We start from the raw sequence: 19,875 nt of genomic DNA, 5'->3' as shown, positions 1-19,875 counted from the left end.
AATTAGCCCTTAGTTAGTGTTCAGTAGAATACAATTCTTACTGTTATTATGTTGTTATTATTCCTACTCCTACTGCTCTTCTAGTTTACATATTTACATTTACTCTTAAGATTGTTCCTTGTAACACCAGCTGCTTGCTAGATTTATTTAGGCAGGCAGAGGTATTAGGAAAGGATTTTTTACTGTATGCTAAGGGTACTTTGAAGAGTCCCTGAATTCTAACTGAGACACACAAATAGATGATAACCCCTGTTTTTTTCTATTGTTGCTGCTGATGACGTTTTCCGTAGGATCTTGGATGTAAAATAGGATGAGACACCATAGTCAAGAAGAGGAGTTAGTAAGGATCAGTGAAGTAGTCATGACTTGACCTTTCTTTATACCCAATGACTAGGGAAGCTTTAAGAGGGAAAGATACAGTAGCTATGATTTATGGTGTTTTATTATACCACTTTTGAAATTGTCTCTAAGAAAGAGCAATTCTTTATCTCTTTATATTCTTAACTAAAAGTAATTTTAACCTAAACACAGTACATCTGTTATCACTGTTAATTAGAATTTAGTTTAATAAGCAGCTATATTTGTATGCCAGATAAAAAAGATAATCTAACCAACAAGTGATAGCTAGTAAACTGAAGAACTGTGAGATGTAAAGTAGTTAAATAGCAATGCTTTAGATATTTTCATAAAAGCAGTCATATCATGGATAAATAAAAGTTGAAACTTACATTGTGATTTCCCTAATATTTGATAGAATTATTTATATTTCATAGGATTTTTTGGTTGGAAATTAGAAAATTTACTTTTTGCAATTTTCCTCCAGGTAACTTAGATATATTTAGTACCTTACGTTCCTCTTGTTTGTATGGACATCATTCAAGAGCTCTTCAAAGCATTTGTTCAGATCTTCAGTACTGGCCAGGTATGAAGCAACAACCATAGCTATTTTGGAAAAAATAATAGATTTATTTACTGTCGTCTGATTTGTTTTTCTTAATGGTATTAATGATTATAAACATTCATTTGCAGTTCACAGGACTTAAAAGAGTATTTGGAATTGATTAGTTTGGGTATTTCTGTTTAATTTTTAATCTGGAAAATACATAGGAACTGAATTTTGGGTGTGATAGCATTACAATAAATCAAACTCCAGGGAACTTATCTACACTTTTTTCAAAATAATTGACTAAGCACATTTGCTTACTCATTCTCACTTTCAAAAGCCCATTGAAATTATAAAATATATGTATATGAGAAAAAGAACAACAACAGAGGGATTTCATTAATGGACTAGAAATTTGAGGACTTTCACTGGGTTGTAAAGTAGGTGACATCAAATTGACAGTGAAATCAGATTTGCATATATTCATATAATTTTTGAATACTAGGCCGGGCGCGGTGGCTCAAACCTGTAATCCCAGCACTTTGGGAGGCTGAGGCGGGTAGATCACGAGGTCGAGGGATCGAGACCATCCTGGTCAACATGGTGAAACCCCGTCTCTACTAAAAATACAAAAAATTAGCTGGGCATGGTGGCGCGTGCCTGTAATCCCAGTTACTCAGGAGGCTGAGGCAGGAGAATTGCTTGAACCCAGGAGGCGGAGGTTGTGGTGAGCCGAGATCGCGCCATTGCACTCCAGCCTGGGTAACAAGAGCGAAACTCCGTCTCAAAAAAAAAAAAAAAAAAAAAAAATTTTGAATACTAGGCACTAGCGATAGATGTCAGGTGATAGTGATAGTTGTAAATGAAAAGGACATTTTCTACCTTCATAGGGCTAATGATAGAGTCTCATGAAAGAGGTAAGTACTTCTGCTTCCACTAGACCTCGGGAAAATCCTCAGCCCCAGATCAATAAAAGTGGCCTCTGGGATGGGATAAAATAAACAGTTGAAGATTGCCAGAAATGGGCCAATCACAGAACAGATATAGTGTTTAATCTTTAGGTAAATTAGCAAAAAACACCTTTCTAATAAGACGTGTGTGTGTTGTGTGTGTGTGTGTTGGTGTATCGAAGGAAGTCTATCTGTGGAGACACCTGGTTTAAGCGTTGATGCTGAGGTACAAAATAGCACCCCAGCTTGGGTGACAGAGCAAGACCCTGGCTAAAAATATATATATATGTTTATACATATATATGTGTGTGTGTGTGTGTGTGTGTGTATGTGTGTGTGTGTGTAAATATAAATGTACATATATATGTGTAAATATGTATGTGTACGTATATGTATGTGTGTGTGTATGTATATGTATATACACTCACGCACAAGCATGACAGAGGAACAAAATAGATCAGTTTCACTTAACAACAGAAATCCTAAATAAAATCTGAAGAAAGCAAGTCTAGAAATGTGCTAAAAATATTATATCATGATTAAGGAATACAGAAGTAATTTAACATTATTAGTAAATCAATCAATTTATCATATTAATTGATTAGAAAAAACATTATTGCAATGTATGATAAAAAGACATGATGTATTTTAATTGCTGTGCTTTCTTAAAACTCTTAGAAAGCTGGAAATGGAAGGAAACTTTAAAAATTTCTTAAAACATCTATTATGTTTCTGTTAATTTTAGAAACATGTATCCTGGTTTTTTTCCAGCATTAATTTGGAAATTCTGAACAAGATAATTTAAAAGAAAATGAAATGAGCCACATGTAAATTAAAGGAAGGGGTAAAATTATAATTATAATTAAAATTATAAAGATGACATGATTGTTTACCAGAAAATTCAGGAAAATCATCCACAAGTCTGTTCCAAGTAAAGAGTTCACTGCATTGTCCATACCAGATGAATGTATAAAAATCAAATGCTGGCCGGGTGTGGTGGCTCAAGCCTGTAATCCCAGCACTTTGGGAGGCCGAGGCGGGTGGATCACGAGGTCAAGAGATCGAGACCATCCTGGTCAACATGGTGAAACCCCGTCTCTACTAAAAATACAAAAATTAGCTGGTCATGGTGGCACATGCCTGTAATCGCAGCTACTCAGGAGGCTGAGACAGGAGAATTGCCTGAACCCAGGAGGCGGAGGTTGCGGTGAGCCGAGATGGCGCCATTGCACTCCAGCCTGGGTAACAAGAGCGAAACTGCGTCTCAAAAAAAAAAAAAAAAAATCAATTGCTTTCTTGTATTCTAGCAGTAGGTTTTATTTACAGTTTCTCCAAAACCTAGTAAATGTTTTATCCTGACAAGAAATACACAATATACATCTTGTTGTTAGGCAACAACAGTAAAACTCTGTCTCAAAAAAAGAAATTCAAGAAAAATGAAAATTGCAAAAAAATTTGGTACTATTTCTAGAGTTGTGTTTATAGAAAGAGCATGTATATACATGCATAGAAGGGTAGTCAGAATTGTTAACAGATTATACTTTTGGCAAGTGAGATTGGGGCTTGAGGAATTAAAAAACACTAATTTGATACACTCACCTTTTTTTAAAAAATTATGGAATTACCAGAAACATGTAAAAATCAGTTGTGCAGATTTAATCTATTTTAATTACTTAGCTAAAGTTTTGTTTTTGTTTGTTTGTTTGTTTTGAGACGGAGTCTGTCGCCAGGCCGGAGTTCAGTGGTTCAGTCTCGGCTCACTGCAACCTCCACCTCCCAGGTTGAAGCTTTTCTCCTCCCTTAGCTTCCCAAGTAGCTGGAACTACAGGCACCAGCCACCACGTCCAGCTAATTTTTGTATTTTTAATAGAGATGGGGTTTTACCATGTTGGCCAGGATTGTCTAGATCTCTTGACCTTGGGATCTGCCCACCTCATCCTCTGAAAGTGCTGGGATTACAAGCATGAACCACTGCACCTGGCCTTTTTTTTTCCTTTCTTCTTCTTCTTCTTTTTTTTTTTTTTTTTTTTTGAAAAAAAATAACAGTTTATCAGATTTGATACTCAGTTTTTAAAATTATATTGTATAACCTTCTGAATTCTTGATTTACTTTTATCCCCTATCAACATAAAAATAAAGTTCCTTTTGAATAAAGGATGATAGAAAAAAATGTAGGCTGGGCATGGGAGATTTAAGTGCTCACACCTAATCCCAGCACTTTGGGAGGCCGAGGCAAGAGGATTGCTTGAGCCCAGGAGGTCAAGGCCAGCCTGGGCAATAAAGAGAGACCTCATCTCTACAAAAAGAAACAAATGAAAATACAGTGAAGCATCAGGCAAATTAGATAGACTAGGAATATACAGTTAGGGTGTCAGACTTTAGAATCTTAAGTGTTTTTCTTTTCCTGTAACAATTGAAAGTGACAGTGAATGGTATTGTTTTACTTAGTTTTCATACAGTCTCGGGGTTTTAAAACTTTGAAATCAAGAACGCGACGTCTCCAGTCCACTTCCGAGAGATTAGCTGAAACACAAAATATAGCGCCATCATTTGTGAAGGTAATTAGACTTTTTTATGATCCAAAAAGCAAATACTTTCAAGTTGTTGAAAATAGTGAGGAGCTTCAATATCTGATTTCTTTTGTTGGCTGATAGATTTTCTTCCTTCTTTCCACAAATAATAAGGGATTAGTAACCTGTGTAATCATTACACCACTAACCCTTCTGGGCTCCAGACTTGCCTTTCCACTTACTAGATTTTTTCCCACAAACATACACCTGTTTAGGTGTTCTCTGTATTAATGAGCAGCATCTACCCAAGCTAAAATTCTGGCTGCCAAGCTACATTTGTCCATCTTGCCTCATCTCCCACATCCATTAATCACTAAAGTCCTGTTGATCTAAGCTCCTAAATATTTTTTAAATCTGTTCCACTGTCATAGATGCGCTATAACCATTTCTTGCCTAAATTACTCTAAGGAATACTTGTTTAGTCTCCTTGCCTCTAGTCTTGCTGTGTTCAGTCCAGCCTCCAGACTGCCACCCATTAATCTTTCTAAAATGATGATCTAGTTACATTACTCTTCTTTATTGCTTACCTCCACCCGATGCACTGGGAATTTCATGCTTTTTGCCTCTACCTGCCATGTTTCTCTTCTCACCTTTCAATATGCCTTCCCTCCATTTCCCTTCTCTTCTCTTAGCATTGAAGTCTTATATAAGGTTGTTTGTACTTTTTGAGCACTGAAGGCTGTTGTTTCATGCCTCTACCAGATTGTTCATGATGGTTTATTCCATGTTTTAGATGTCCTTTTCTCTATAAGATGTTTCCTGTCTTTCTGAGTTAGCCTTTATATACCACCATATATAATACTTCTAACATAATATCAAAATGGTTTAAGAAACTTAGCTATTTACATATATTTCTCCAGTAGACTGAGAACTTTAAGATCAGTGATTTATCTTTACAGCTTCAGAACTTATAGCCAAGTATGTGAATGGTGCTTAGGAAACATTTAGTAAATTAATGAGATTTTTCCTCTAGCAGAGATAAAGGGATATAAACATTAAGCCAATCAAACCCTAAGATAATATGTGACCTATCTGTTTTCAGTACAGCATTCTAGCAGAGAATAATGCCACTTTCTTTATATTATTAGTTGACTGATCCAGGAATAGGATCTAGTATTAGTTTCCTAGTTATTGTTTAATTCATTGCTGAGTCTTAATCTGTTTCTTCACATTGACAGTAAAAATTATAGAATTTTAGTGAATTTTTTTGAGTGGTCACAATATTGTTGGGGGGTGTCACTGTGTCGTTAACCAGTACTAATGTGTCTTCTGTGTATTCAGGGGTTTCTCTTGCGGGACAGAGGATCAGATGTTGAGAGTTTGGACAAACTCATGAAAACCAAAAATATACCTGAAGCTCACCAAGATGCATTTAAAACTGGTTTTGCAGAAGGTTTTCTGAAAGCTCAAGCACTCACACAAAAAACTAATGGTAAGTTGATTTGAAAACAGTCCATGTTTGAGAAGACTAACTGAAAGGAAGTCATAGTCCTACATTTAAGTTTTAAGTAACTTTTCTAAGAACCATCCCATCCATCTTTGTTTTGATTAAATTCCATTGTATTTGTAACTTAATCTATGTAGAACTGGAGATACTGCTGATGGTTTCCCTTTCTCAAGAGAGGAAACAAATTGGAGAATAGGAAGTGTGAATGGCTTAATAAAGGTTTTTGTTTCTTTGTTTTTTGGGTTTTTTTTTTTTTTTTTTTTTTTTGAGATGTGGTCTTGCTTCATTGCCTGAGCCAGGGTGCAGTAGTGCAATCACGGCTCATTGCAGCCTTAACTTCCTGGGCTGAAGTGATCTCTTACCTCAGCTTCCTGAGTAGCTAGTACCACAGGTGTGTGCCACCACACCCAGCTAATTTTTGTAGAGATGGAATCTTGCCATGTTGTCCAGGGTGGTCTTGAACTCCAGGGCTCAAGTGATCCTCTGGCCTTGACCTCTTAAAGTGCTAGGATTACAGGCATGAGCCCCCATGCTCGGCCTTAATGAAGTTTTTGATAATAGGGTACTTACAGGAAATCATAGCAGTTGTGAAAAAGAATGCCAGATTCCAAAATTGCATCCGATGAAATACGATTATCAACAATAACCTAACATTTGCATTTCATTCAGCTGTCATATTTCATTAATGTCATTTGATATAAGGCTTTTTCTTTCCTAGATTCCCTAAGGCGAACGCGTCTGATTCTCTTCATTCTGCTGCTGTTAGGCATTTATGGACTTTTAAAAAACCCATTTTTGTCTGGTAAAACCTTTTTTTGTTTATATAACTTCTTAGTTTCTTATTTCTTTGAATACATGATTCCTTGTAATACCTAATCTGAGCCTTAAAGAAAGAACACATTAATGTAGTTCTGGAATCTAGGCTTTTATTCCTAATAGTGGTTAGTTTCCCAGATTTTTAGAAACTGGTACCTGTCCAATTATAAAATTAAGAACTATCCTGGTCAACAGGGTGAAAGGAAAATAATCAATTAATTAATTTTTAAATTATGTGGAAGAATTTTATAATAGCAATATCAGCTGAAATAGTATTCTGTTTCAAAGATCAAGTAATAAACTCAGTTTATTCATAAAATCACATTAGATGTTTCCTTTTTTTTCTAGTTTGCTCATCTGAAATGAAGTATTAGTGTCAAACTTAAGTGGTTTCAATTACCTTTTAAAATACTATGCCGTTTTCACCCTGTGTGAAAAGTATTCTGTTTAATATTAAGGATATGTACAGATTCTTTTTTTTTTTGAGACAGAGTTTTGCTCTTGTTGCTCAGGCTGGGGTGCAATGGTGTGATCATGGCTCACTGCAACCTTTGCCTCCCAGCCTCAAGCAATCCTCCTGCCTCAGCTTCCCGAGTAGCTGGGATTATAGGCATGCGCTACCACGTCTGACTAATTTTATATTTTTAGTAGAGACAGGGTTTCTCCACGTTGGTCAGTCTGGTCTCAAACTCCCAACTTCAGATGATCCACCTACCTCGACCTCCCAATGTGTAGATTCTTAAAAAATACTTTAGTGGGCTAAAACTATTAGTGTTCATTCTAAAGTTACTATTTTAAACGTGCTCTCCAAACTTTTGTGTTCTTGATTTATTAAGCGTTTCTTCTTACCCTGAATTTTGCTAACTCATTTTCAGCCTGTCTTAACAGTATTTTGGGCTTCTTTTGAGGAAATTAGAAAGTTCAATTTACTCATTTATAAACTACTCTAATTTGGAAGTTTCTACCTGAGTGGGAAAGATTTAAGAAATCCTTGTAATAGTTCTCCAAAATTGATCTCAAATATTTTACTGTCCTATCAGACATTTTCTGTCTGGCTTCTACTTAATGATGTCATAACTGATAGATCATTTGAGGGCAAGTAATAACAGTTGTCAGAGGAAGAAGATTATATGAAAAGTATAATGTGTTAAGCCTCAATTTTTTATTAATGTATGTCAGTGTTTTCTGCTAACTTTAAGGCGGTGTATTTCAAAGTGTAGATCTGTAACCAGTTATTATCAGAATAATCAAAGTGTTTGTTAAAAGTGCAGATTCTTCTGGGCTCTTTCTCAAATTTTCAAACATACTTTGGTGCTGTGGCCTGAGAACCTGCATTTTAACACATTTCTCAAGTGAGTTTTATTCACCCCAAAGTTTGAGAAACATTGATACAAGATTTCTATCATTAGATAATACAGTGAGAAGTGGAAAATAATTTTCAATTTTATTAACTAGAAAGTACAAATACATCTTTTTATTAAAAAAATTTTTTTTCAAGTTTATTAAGAAAGTAAAGGAAAAAAGAATGGCTACTTCATAGGCAGAGCAGCTAAAATATGTCTTTTTAATGTGAATCACTTACTTTTGAAGATGGTTTAGAAATCCAGAAGACCTAGTTTCTATTCCTCATTCTGATTTGTTATGTGAAGTTAGGTCTCTTAGACATTTAATTTTTCTAGGCTTTGCTTTTTTGCATCTAAGAAATAAGGTGATTGGAATTTTATTAATATATCAAATATACACATTTCTTCTCTTTAGTCCGCTTCCGGACAACAACAGGGCTTGATTCTGCAGTAGATCCTGTCCAGATGAAAAATGTCACCTTTGAACATGTTAAAGGCGTAAGTTAAGAAGATTGCCTTGCCTTTTCATACCTTCTGTAATTGATACTCTATGTAAGGTTGATACTTGATTCTACAATAGGTAAAATTGTATCCAAAAGTAATAGAAACATTAGTATTTTAGGATAAATAATAATAGCCAAGGATCAAATCTTGCTTTATGACAGGGATTAGTATAATTTATGAAGCAGCAGCCTGGTAGAGTAGGGTGAATGTGAACTTCAGAGTCAAGCTGACTAAGGTTTGAAATTCATTTTTATACTTAACTAGCTATGTGACCTTGAACAAATTACTTTAGATCCTTACAGATGATGTATGTGCTTGGCACAAAGCAGATAGTTAATAAATGGTCTTTCTTTACCTGTTCCTTTTATTGATCTTTGTAACTCCAGTACCTAAAACATATTAGACAATGTATATTTCTTGAGCATATAGAATGGATAAATGCTAGTTTATAGTCAGTTAATTTGTTAAATATTTAATAGTGTCAAAAATATTTAATGGTGTCAATTATTAAGTGCTAGGGCCTATTTTAGCTGCTGATATAGAATAATCTCTGCCTTCATAGAGTTTAAATTCTAAAAGCAGGAATTGGACACTGATATGTCATATAAGAAAATAGAGTATGTTAAAAGGTAATAAAAGTGTGTAGAGGAAAAAGTAGAGCAGGGTAAAGAGGATTGGAGTTCTGGGAAAAGGGTTGTAGTTTTAAATGGAGTGTTCAGGGTGTGATTGTTGGAGAAGGTGACATTTGAGAGAAAATCTGGAGAAGATGGAATAAACTGCATTTATCTGAGAAAAGAACATTTCTGGCCAAAGGAACAGATTGAGCAAAGGCTGTGAAGTACTGGGGTATCTGATTTGTTCATTTTTGAAAGTAGAACTAATAGAATTTCTTATTGGAATGTAGGCTGTAAGAGAAAGTGGAATCAAAAAGGACCACAAAATTTTTGGTCTCAACAACTAGAAGGATAGAATTGACATTTACTGAGGGTTTTCTTTGTTTCATTTTTTGAGATGGAGTTTCACTCTTGTTGCCCAAACTGGAGTGCAATGGCGCAATCTTAGCATTGCAACCCCATCTCGTGTAGTGATTTCTCATGCCTCAGCCTCCTGAGTAGCTGGGATGACAGGTGTGTGCCACTACGCTTGGCTAAATTTTTGTCTTTTTAGTAGAAACAGGATTTCACCGTGTTAGCCAGGCTGTTCTCAAACTCCTGACCTCAGGTTATCCACCTGCCTCAGCCTCCCAAAGCGCTGAGATTACAAGTGCAAGCTACTGTGTGCTGCTTTTACTGAGGTTTTAAAAGGCTGTGAGTGGAGCAGATTTGGGGGACAAAGTTTTGAAATTCAGTTTTAGGTATGTTAAGTGTGAGAGATTCAGATGAAAATGTTGAGTAACTTGGATATACCACTTTGGAGGTATGGGAGAGATCTGAGCTAGAATTAAAAATATGAAATTAACATTTATCTATATATGTTAAGTCCACATGTTTGAATGAAATCACCAAGTGGGTGAGTGTAACTAGAAGAGAGGTCTAAATACTGAGCTATAGAGCTCTTGAAGGTTCACAAGACAGAGAAGAAAAGCCAAAGAACCAAGACTGAGAAGGTGCTGCCAGTGAGTTAGGCAAGATGGTATCCTGGAAGAAAATATTTCTATGATGAGGGGAGTGATCAGTGATGTGAAATGCTGTTGATGGGCCAACTGGGAACTGACCATTTGATTTAGCAGTAGGTCATTGGTGTACCTGATAAAGAGCAATTTTAGTGGCGTAGAAGGGGTCAAATTCTAACTGGGGTGGGTTTATAAGAGGTGGAAAGAAATGAGATGGAATAGAGGATTACAAACAATTCTTGGATTTTGTCTGACAGAGGAACACAGATAATTTATCTCATAATACAAAATAAAGTTGGAATGTTGGTAAACTGGTAGGTGGGGGGTTGTGGAAATTGTTAGAATCAAGGTCATCAGCAGAGAGAATATGGTTGGGAAAGAAGGAATGAGTGGTGTGTGGAGCAAGTAAGTTGTGTAGGAATAGGAGAATGAATGGAAATGGAAATAAAACTGTTGGGCTCACTTGAAATTTGAAATCATGAGTTTACATCAAGACAAGTCAAAATGAGTGTTTTTTTCTATTTATTTTCTGTTTCTTTTATCTCTCCCAAATATGAATTCTGGAACTGTAGTCCCTCACTGTGCTCTTCTCTGTGCTTTGCCATTGTATCTGTTCTATTATATTTGATTTCTGAGAACTGTAGTGGCTGGGTAATTATCTTTCAGGAATGATTTAGAAGAAATTTTTCTTGCAGGAGGGATTTGAAGTACGTGATCTGAGGACTATTCTAACTCTGAAGAGATAGGTTATGTTATTATTTCGGCTTTTCCTCTTTACATACTCGTCTCTGTTTATACATAACCATGTTTTTTCAGCCTCAACTATTGGGGAGTAAGGCATTGGGAATCATGATAGTTTTACACCAAGCAGTTCTTTCCTTTCCTTTCCAGTTTAAATGGCTATGAACCCTGTTGGAATTGTATAAAGGGAACAGTTGAGGAAGAGGTTGGTGCAGTGATTATTGGAAAACTTCAGTCATCAGTGTGGAGGGTCCTTCTCATTGTGTTTGAGGTCTGCATGTGTTTTCTAAATTGAGCCTGTATTAAGGCTGTGGTCAGATAGAGCATTGTTATTTTCTGCCTGTAATGTACATACTTATTTACTGAATATACCACCCTTTTGCAGTTGGAATGAGAGTTTTATTTTTATTTATTTATTTATTTTGAGACAGGGTCTGTCACTCTGTTGCCCAGGCTGGAGCACAATGGTGTGATCTTCTCTCACTGCAGCTTTGACCTTATGGGCTCAGGTGATTTTCCTGCCTTAGCCTCCCTTGTAGCCGAGATCACAGGCATGCACCACCACACCTGGCTGATTTTTAAATTTTATTGTTATTTTTACTATTATTTTTAGACAGGGTCTGGCTAAATTTTATTGTTATTTTTAGATAGGATCTGGCTCTGTAACCCAGGTTGAAGTGCAGTGGTGCAATCTTAGCTGACGACAACCTCCTCCTCCCAGGCTCAAGCCCTCCTCCCGCCTCAGCCTCCCAGGTCGCTGGGACTACAGGCATGTGCCCCTATGCCTGGCTAATTTTTGGGTTTTTTTCGTAGAGTTGGGATTTAGCTATGTTACCCAGGCTGGTCTTGATCTCCTGAGCGCAAGTAATCCATCCATCTTTCCCTCCCAAAGTGCTGGTATTATAGGCATGAGCAGCCAGGCCCAGCTGATTTTTCTTTTTCCCTTCCCCCTTCCCTTTTTTTTTCATTTGTGGGGTACAGACAGACTCTTAACTTTGTTGTCCAGGCTGGTCTCAGACTCTTGAGCTCAGGTAGTCCTCCCATGTCAGCCTTACAAAGTGCTGGGGTAGTAGTAGGCATGAGCCGCTATGCCTGTCCTGAAATGTGGGGATTTCTGAATACTACACTAAAGCCATGCCGATGACTAAGTATAATGAAAGTAGACATCACAATTAAGGCAGATCCATACAAAGTTTTCCATGCTATAATGAATCAATTTTATAATTGCTGTAAGACCTAAATTTATATAGAGCAAAGTAATTCAGTAGCATTTACCAGTACAGGTTTGCCATTATGTAGTTCCTGTGATCAATTTTTTACCAAATCTCAAAGAGCTTCTATAGGAATGTCATTTCCTTGCCAAGAATTTCTGAATATATAGACATATATATCCTTAAAAATATTAATAAGGGCTTTTAATAACTTGATTCATTACCTTGATCCCATGAACTATTTTTCTTGATGGATTTAAGTTCTTCAAGTGGGAATTCTCTTGCCACAGAATTTGGGGAGAGAATATAATTTATTTGAGTAGCAAATTATGTTTAATCTCTTCTTTATTCCTGCAACTTAAAATTGGCATTATTTTAACCAAATGTATTTTAGTCTTCTTTTAGTACCTGGATACTATCTTTCAAGTTCTCTTAATAAACCAGGCAAGTCTTTTTTTAACCATAAATTTTATTGAAGTTTAGCAAATTCACACAAAAGTGCACAAATCTACCTATTTTCACAAAGTGTCTGTGTTATAAGTACACAGCTCAAGAAACAGAACGTTATCAGAAGCCCAGAACCTCCCTGATGCCTCCTTTTGGTTACTGACTCCTCCTCCTAGGAACAATTTCCTAATACCATACATAAATGTTGCCTGTTTTTGAATTTTAGATAAATGTAATGCATATAAAATACTCTCTTTTCGGAGTTTCGCCCTTGTTACCCAGGCTGGAGTGCAATGGCGCGATCTCGGCTCACCGCAACCTCCGCCTCCTGGGCTCAGGCAATTCTCCTGCCTCAGCCTCCTGAGTAGCTGGGATTACAGGCACGTGCCACCATGCCCAGCTAATTTTTTGCACTTTTAGTAATCACCATGTTGACCAGGATGGTCTCGATCTCTGGACCTCGTGATCCACCCGCCTCGGCCTCCCAAAGTGCTGGGATTACAGGCTTGAGCCACCGCGCCCGGCGAATGACGCTTCTTTTATTCAACATGGTGTTTGTGAGATCTATCTATGTTATTTGGAGTTGTAGTTTATTTATCCTTATTACATAGTATTCCATTATGTGAATACCACAACACTGTGCAATTATACTACTTCAGGTGGGCATTTGGGTTATTTCTAGTTTTTGGCTGAAATAGAGCTGGTGTGAATATTCTCGTACACATCTCTTAGTGAATATATGTTCACAGTTCTCCTAGACCTAGGAGTGGACAAAGCTTTGTTTTTTTTTTTAAATACTCTGTGAAAAGAAAATGCTTTGTTTTTAACCATAAACTTGATTAAAACTTTAGTAAAATTTTGATGATTTAATCAGAATAACTTTCAAAGACCATTCCAAGTCTAACAAAAAAGCATTGCTCTTTTTAAGTGTAATATTTCCTAGAAATATGTCTAAGAAATTTTCTTGAAAGGAGAATCATGACATTAATTGTACATTTCAGAATGCCCTTTGGCATGAAGATATGTTTCATGTTTTAATATGCTCCTCTCTAGTTTCTTTTTAACCCTGCCCAATGTACTTGACTTTGTTTTCTCACAGAAAATGAAAGTTCAGAATAATTTTGGGGGGATAGTAAGGAGACTTTGCATAATTGGAAATAATAGGGAAAATACTTTGGGTGTTTTATAAGGGGCCATTTTTGTATGCTTCTTTCACTAAAACAGAGAAGGCTAGGTTAATTCCATATCAAAATTAAATTTATGATTTTCAAAAGGGAAGCCTTGATAATTTAACCAAATGTGTCCATTATCTAAAGTTATTTGGAACATTGTGTCACTTTAGGTGGAGGAAGCTAAACAAGAATTACAGGAAGTGGTTGAATTCTTGAAAAATCCACAGAAATTTACTGTTCTTGGAGGTAAACTTCCAAAAGGTAAGATATCTTTTCTTTGCTATGATTTTATATACAAAAAAAAAACCCTGTAATATATTACTAATTTAATTTTAACTTATTAAAATTTAATTATTTATACTGTTTTATAAAACAGATGTTCATTCTCAACATACAATTCCACAGCCTTTTTTTTGTAACTACAAATTTTTATATAATTTCAAACTTACAAGAATAGAACATAGAATACTCCTGATACCCCTAACCTAGACTCACAAATTTTTAATATTTAGCGGGTTTTTTTTTTCAGACCCAGCCTTGAAAGGCTTGAGTGTAGCAATGCAACAATCATGGCTCACTGTAACCATGACCTCCCGAGTTCAGGTGACCCTCCCAAGTAGCTGGGACCACAGACACACACCACATGCCCGCTAATTTTTGTATTTTTTGTAGAGCCAGGGGTACTCCATGTTGCCCAGGCTGCTCTTGAACTCCTAGGCTCAAGCAATCCACTCTGGCCTCCTAAAGCACTAGGACTGCAGGCATGAGCCAGCGCGCTCAACCTAGGTACGTTTCAAAAACCATTCACTTTGTCTTTTTACACATATATAAATATAAATATTGTTTGTAAATACTTTTTTTTTTTTTTTTTGAGACAGAGTCTCATTCTGTCCCTCAGGCTGGAGTGCAGTGGCTGGATCTCCAGTCACTGAAACCTCTGCTGCCCAGGTTCAAGCAATTCTCCTGCCTCAGCCCCTTGAGTAGCTGGGATTGCAGGCACCTGCCACTGTGCCTGGCTAATTTTTGTATTTTTAGTAGAGATGGGGTTTCACTGTTTTGGCCAGGCTGTTCCTGAACTTCTGACCTCGTGATCTACCCCCTTTGGCCTCTCAAAGTAACAAATAAACTTTTAACATTTGAGAGTAAATTGTAAATATAATCACCCCTAAGTGTGTATTTCCTAAGAATAAGGATATTCTTTTATGTAATTCCAGAATAATACTAAGATTAGGACATTAACTGGGCATGGTGGCTCATGCTTATAATCCCAGCATTTTGAAAGGTGGAGGCAAGTGGATTGCTTGAGGTCAGGAGTTCGAAACCAGGCTGATCTTCAACCGGGGTCCGTTGGAGTTCCAACCAGCCTGGCCGACATGGTGAAACTTCGTCTCTACTAAAAATACAAAAAATGATTAGCCAGGCTTGGTGGCAGGCACCTGTAATCCTAGCTACTCTGGAGGCTGAGGCAGGAGAATTGCTTGAACCTGGGAGATGGAGGTTGCCGTGAGCCAAGATTGTGCCACTGCACTCCAGCCTGAGTGACAGAGTAAGACTCTGTCTCAAAAAAAAAAAGAAAAGGACATTAAACATACATACATAACCATTATCAAATTTATAGTCTATGTTCAAATTTCAGCATTTGTTACAGTAGTATCCTTTGTAGTGTTGCCCTGATCCCTACCCTTTTCCCCAGTTCAGGACTCAATCCAGGATCACACATAATTAGGTTTTTACCCTTTTTTTTTTTTTTTTTTTTTTTTTAAATGGAACAATTCCTTAGCCTTTTTGTGAGGGAGTAGGGAGGAGAGAATCTTTCATGATTTTTACTATTGCAAAGAATACTTGCCTAATTATTTATAGAATGTACTCAGTTTAGCTTTGCCTGAAGTTTTCTCATGGTTAACATGATTTTTATTGATTGCATAGTATTATTCTAATTTATGGTTGTATCACAAGTTAACTATTTATATTGAATTTTTATATGGTTTCCAGTTTTTTGCTATTAAAAATAGTACTGTGATGATCATCTTAATTCAAGGCTTTGCCTGCATGCTTAATTATCTCCTTAGAATAAATTTCTAGAAATGGAATTGCTGAGTTAAAGGATTACACTCCTTTTTTTTTTTTTTTTTTTGAGGAGGAGTTTCGCTCATTACCCAGGCTGGAGTGCAATGGCGCGATCTCGGCTCACCGCAACCTCCGCCTCCTGCATTCAGGCAATTCTCCTGCCTCAGCCGCCTGAGTAGCTGGGATTACAGGCACGTGCCACCATGCCCAGCTAATTTTTTTGTATTTTTAGTAGAGACGGGGTTTCACCATGTTGACCAGGATGGTCTCGATCTCTTGACCTCGTGATCCACCCGCCTCGGCCTCCCAAAGTGCTGGGATTACAGGCTTGAGCCACCGCGCCCGGCTACACTCCTTTTTAATGCTTGTTTTTATACTGCCACCCATCTCTACTGAGAATACAGAAATGTATGAAATTATTTGCAGGAACCTTTGCGAATTTAGGGCACATTTATTAAATCAGTGCTATCACATTACAGAGTGAATGTTTAAAATTATAGAATTATTGGGCCGGGCATGGTGGCTCAAGCCTGTAATCCCAGCACTTTGGGAGGCCGAGGCAGGTGGATCACAAGGTCGAGAGATCGAGACCATCCTGTTCAACATGGTGAAACCCCGTCTCTACTAAAAATACAAAAAATTAGCTGGGCATGGTGGCACGTGCCTGTAATCCCAGCTACTCAGGAGGCTGAGGCAAGAGAATTGCTTGAACCCAGGAGGCGGAGGTTGCGGTGAGCTGAGATCGCGCCATTGCACTCCAGCCTGGGTAACAAGAGCGAAACTCCGTCTCAAAAAAAAAAAAAAAAAAAATTATAGAATTATTAATAGTTACACTCTTCCTCTTTCTAATCACAAGGAGTATTTTAAATTTGTAGAAAATTTGAGCAGTGTGAATTTGTAGAAAAATCTTCAGATGCCAAGATGTAATCCACAAAAATTAATATTATTTAAACCAGTTAAATATCACTAAAACATGACAATACTAGGATAGTCTTAAAGCTGTTTTTGAGCTTGAACTTACTTTAAAATTTTTTTTTATGTTAAAATGCTGCAAACATGTATATAAGGAAGTTTTGTTGCTTTTTAATGTAATATGTATATTTATAAAAACATATAAATCAGGAAATACTATTTTTCTAACGTGAAAATATTTCTGATATGAAAATTTTCAAACATATGGAAAACCTTGAAAGAACAGTACAATTAACATCCATATCCTATCCACTTACACTGAACATTTATTAACATTTTGTCCTATTTACTTTCTGTGTATGTGTGCATTCCCCCTCTCCCCCTGAACATTTGAAAGAAAACGATAGACATCAACTACTTGACATCTAAAGACTGTTTTACATCACCTAAGAATAAGGACAGTATCCTAAATAAATGTAATAATCCTATCCCAACAAAGAAAATTAATACCATTTTCTTTTTTTGTTTTTTGAGACGGAGTTTCGCTCTTGTTACCCAGGCTGGAGTACAATGGCGTGGTCTCAGCTCACTGCAACCTCTGCTTCCTAGGTTCAAGCAATTCTCCTGCCTCAGCCTCCTGAGTAGTTGGGATTACAGGCATACGCTAATTTTTGTATTTTTAGTAGAGACGGGGTTTCACCATGTTGACCAGGATGGTCTCGATCTCTTGACCTCATGATCCACCCACCTCGGCCTCCCAAAGTGCTGGGATTACAGATTTGAGCCACCGCGCCCGGCAATACCATTTTCTTAATGTCGTGTACTCTCCAGTCTTGTTTAAACATCACCAAATGTCCCTACAATATTTTGTTCTTTATGAAAATACATCAAATCAAGATTCATGAATTACATTTACATTTAATTGTTTAGTCTTTTTTTTTTTTTTTTTTTTTTTTGAGACGGAGTTTCGCTCTTGTTACCCAGGCTGGAGTGCAATGGCGCGATCTCGGCTCACCGCAACCTCCGCCTCCTGGGTTCAGGTAATTCTCCTGCCTCAGCCTCCTGAGTAGCTGGGATTATAGGCACGCACCACCATGCCCAGCTAATTTTTTGTATTTTTAGTAGAGACGGGGTTTCACCATGTTGACCAGGTTGGTCTCGATCTCTCGACCTCGTGATCCACCCGCCTCGGCCTCCCAAAGTGCTGGGATTACAGGCTTGAGCCACCGCGCCCGGCCTTTTTTTTTTTTTTTTTTTTGAGACAGTGTCTTGCTCTGTCGCCCAGGCTGGAGTGCAGTGGTGTGATCTCGGCTCACTGCAACCTCTGCCTCCCGGGTTCAAGCGATTCTCCTGCCTAAGCCTCCCAAGTAGCTGGGAATACAGGCGTGTGCCGCTACACCCAGCTAATTTTTTTGTATTTTTGGTAGAGACGGGATTTCACCATGTTAGCTAGGATGGTCTTGATCTTCTGACCTTGTGATCTGCCTACCTCAGCCTCCCAAAGTGCTGGGATTACAGATGTGAGCCACTGCACCCGGCTATTTATTCTTTTAATCTATTTCTACATGAAGTTTTATCTTATTTAGTAATAAATGGGTTTATATATTTTTGCCTCAAGATTCTCCTTGTCATGTTTTTGATATGTAAACAATATTTATATGACACAGGAAGATTAATTTTGGACAAGATTCTGAAGTGAACTGTTAGCAGAAACAGGTACGGTTTTCTGTGTTTCAAAATATTCGTTATTGGTGTGACCTCAACCTAAAAATTATATGAATGAATAATTGTTTTATAGGTTCATATCAAGGGATTTTTAAAAAACACTTTGAATCATTCTTGTTTTCATTTTTTTTTTTTTTTAGGAATTCTTTTAGTTGGACCACCAGGGACTGGAAAGACACTTCTTGCCCGAGCTGTGGCAGGAGAGGCTGATGTTCCTTTTTATTATGCTTCTGGATCAGAATTTGATGAGATGTTTGTGGGTGTGGGAGCCAGCCGTATCAGAAATCTTTTTAGTAGGTTTTGTTATATCTTTCACACAGTGCTAAATTTTGTTAATTTTAGAGGGAAGTGTGTATCTTACCCTTTCTTTGCTAATTACTTTTTTCTTCATTTTTTTAATTTCGATTTTTTGTGGCCTCCAGCTTTGCATGCTAATTAGTTTTGATTGATAGCCAGAATAGCCATCGTGGGATTTTGGTTTGGGTAACTTAATATACGAATTATCAGCAGAGTTAGTGGAAGTGCAAGAAGAGGTTGCAGGCTACCAAAAATCTCTTAGTTGTTTCTTTTATTTCTTTATTTGCTTTCATTTTATTAATGAATTTTATAGTATGGAATTAAGGAATAATTAGCTTCAAACCTGATTGTATATAATATTTGTATAGCTAGGAAGAATGAATCCCCAATTGTTTTTATTTTATATCATTTTCTTTGGTATAGTTCCCCCTACCCTGAAGCTACTATTCTTAAATCAATAAAAAATGACCTCCTTTTTTGTATTTTCTTCCAATTAATAGTTTTTATTGGCTTTTGACAGTTTTATAGGATTTTAATATTTATCTCATTTTGTTCAAAAGTGTTGACTTCTTTCAGCTTATTTGAATCTTTTTTGTTTTTCTAGGAGAAGCAAAAGCGAATGCTCCTTGTGTTATATTTATTGATGAATTGGATTCTGTTGGTGGGAAGAGAATTGAATCTCCAATGCATCCATATTCAAGGCAGACCATAAATCAACTTCTTGCTGAAATGGATGGGTAATTGAGTCTTCTTTTGTGTTAGAATATAGCGATGCCTCCCAGCATTTGATATACGTAGAACTGATCTTACGCAAATTATTTCCATAAGGCATTTCATATATGAAAAATGTATATAGGAAACAGAGTAGTCCGTTATGCAAGAACTCAAGCTTTTTTTCTCAGTATTGTATTGTTTTCATCACTAATTGGATATTTGAATATCAACTTACCTTATTTAATTTGTGGCATTTATATTATTTTTCATTTATTGTTATACTATGATAAAAACACAATGATTCAAGCTGAGACTGGTAGTCTGTTTGAAGAAATATACTTGTTTCTACACAATTTATGACTAGCTTTGAATGTTGTGGCAGATTTAAAGGTTACATCAATGTTCATAATATAAAAAGCAAGAGGTAATGTTGCTTTGAAAGAAGTATATTAAAAGTCAATTTT

General features: G+C 36.7%; 1 protein-coding gene across 1 annotated transcript in view; it reads left to right on the top strand.

Annotated features, from left to right (window-relative positions):
* YME1L1 (YME1 like 1 ATPase) overlaps positions 1–19,875 on the top strand; it is a 45,937-nt gene that overhangs the window by 11,355 nt on the left and 14,707 nt on the right. Inside the window, exons 4-11 of the mRNA XM_003930685.3 lie at positions 824–922; positions 4,282–4,391; positions 5,685–5,835; positions 6,569–6,652; positions 8,425–8,507; positions 13,867–13,957; positions 18,541–18,693; positions 19,302–19,434. Coding sequence (XP_003930734.1) covers positions 824–922; positions 4,282–4,391; positions 5,685–5,835; positions 6,569–6,652; positions 8,425–8,507; positions 13,867–13,957; positions 18,541–18,693; positions 19,302–19,434 — 904 coding nt within the window. The remainder of the gene's footprint in view (positions 1–823; positions 923–4,281; positions 4,392–5,684; positions 5,836–6,568; positions 6,653–8,424; positions 8,508–13,866; positions 13,958–18,540; positions 18,694–19,301; positions 19,435–19,875) is intronic.

Source organism: Saimiri boliviensis, chromosome 8, assembly GCF_048565385.1.
Source record: "Saimiri boliviensis isolate mSaiBol1 chromosome 8, mSaiBol1.pri, whole genome shotgun sequence".
Lineage (NCBI taxonomy): Eukaryota > Metazoa > Chordata > Mammalia > Primates > Cebidae > Saimiri > Saimiri boliviensis.
Note: the sequence above shows the minus strand (reverse complement) of the source record. Positions and strands in the feature narration are given on the sequence as shown.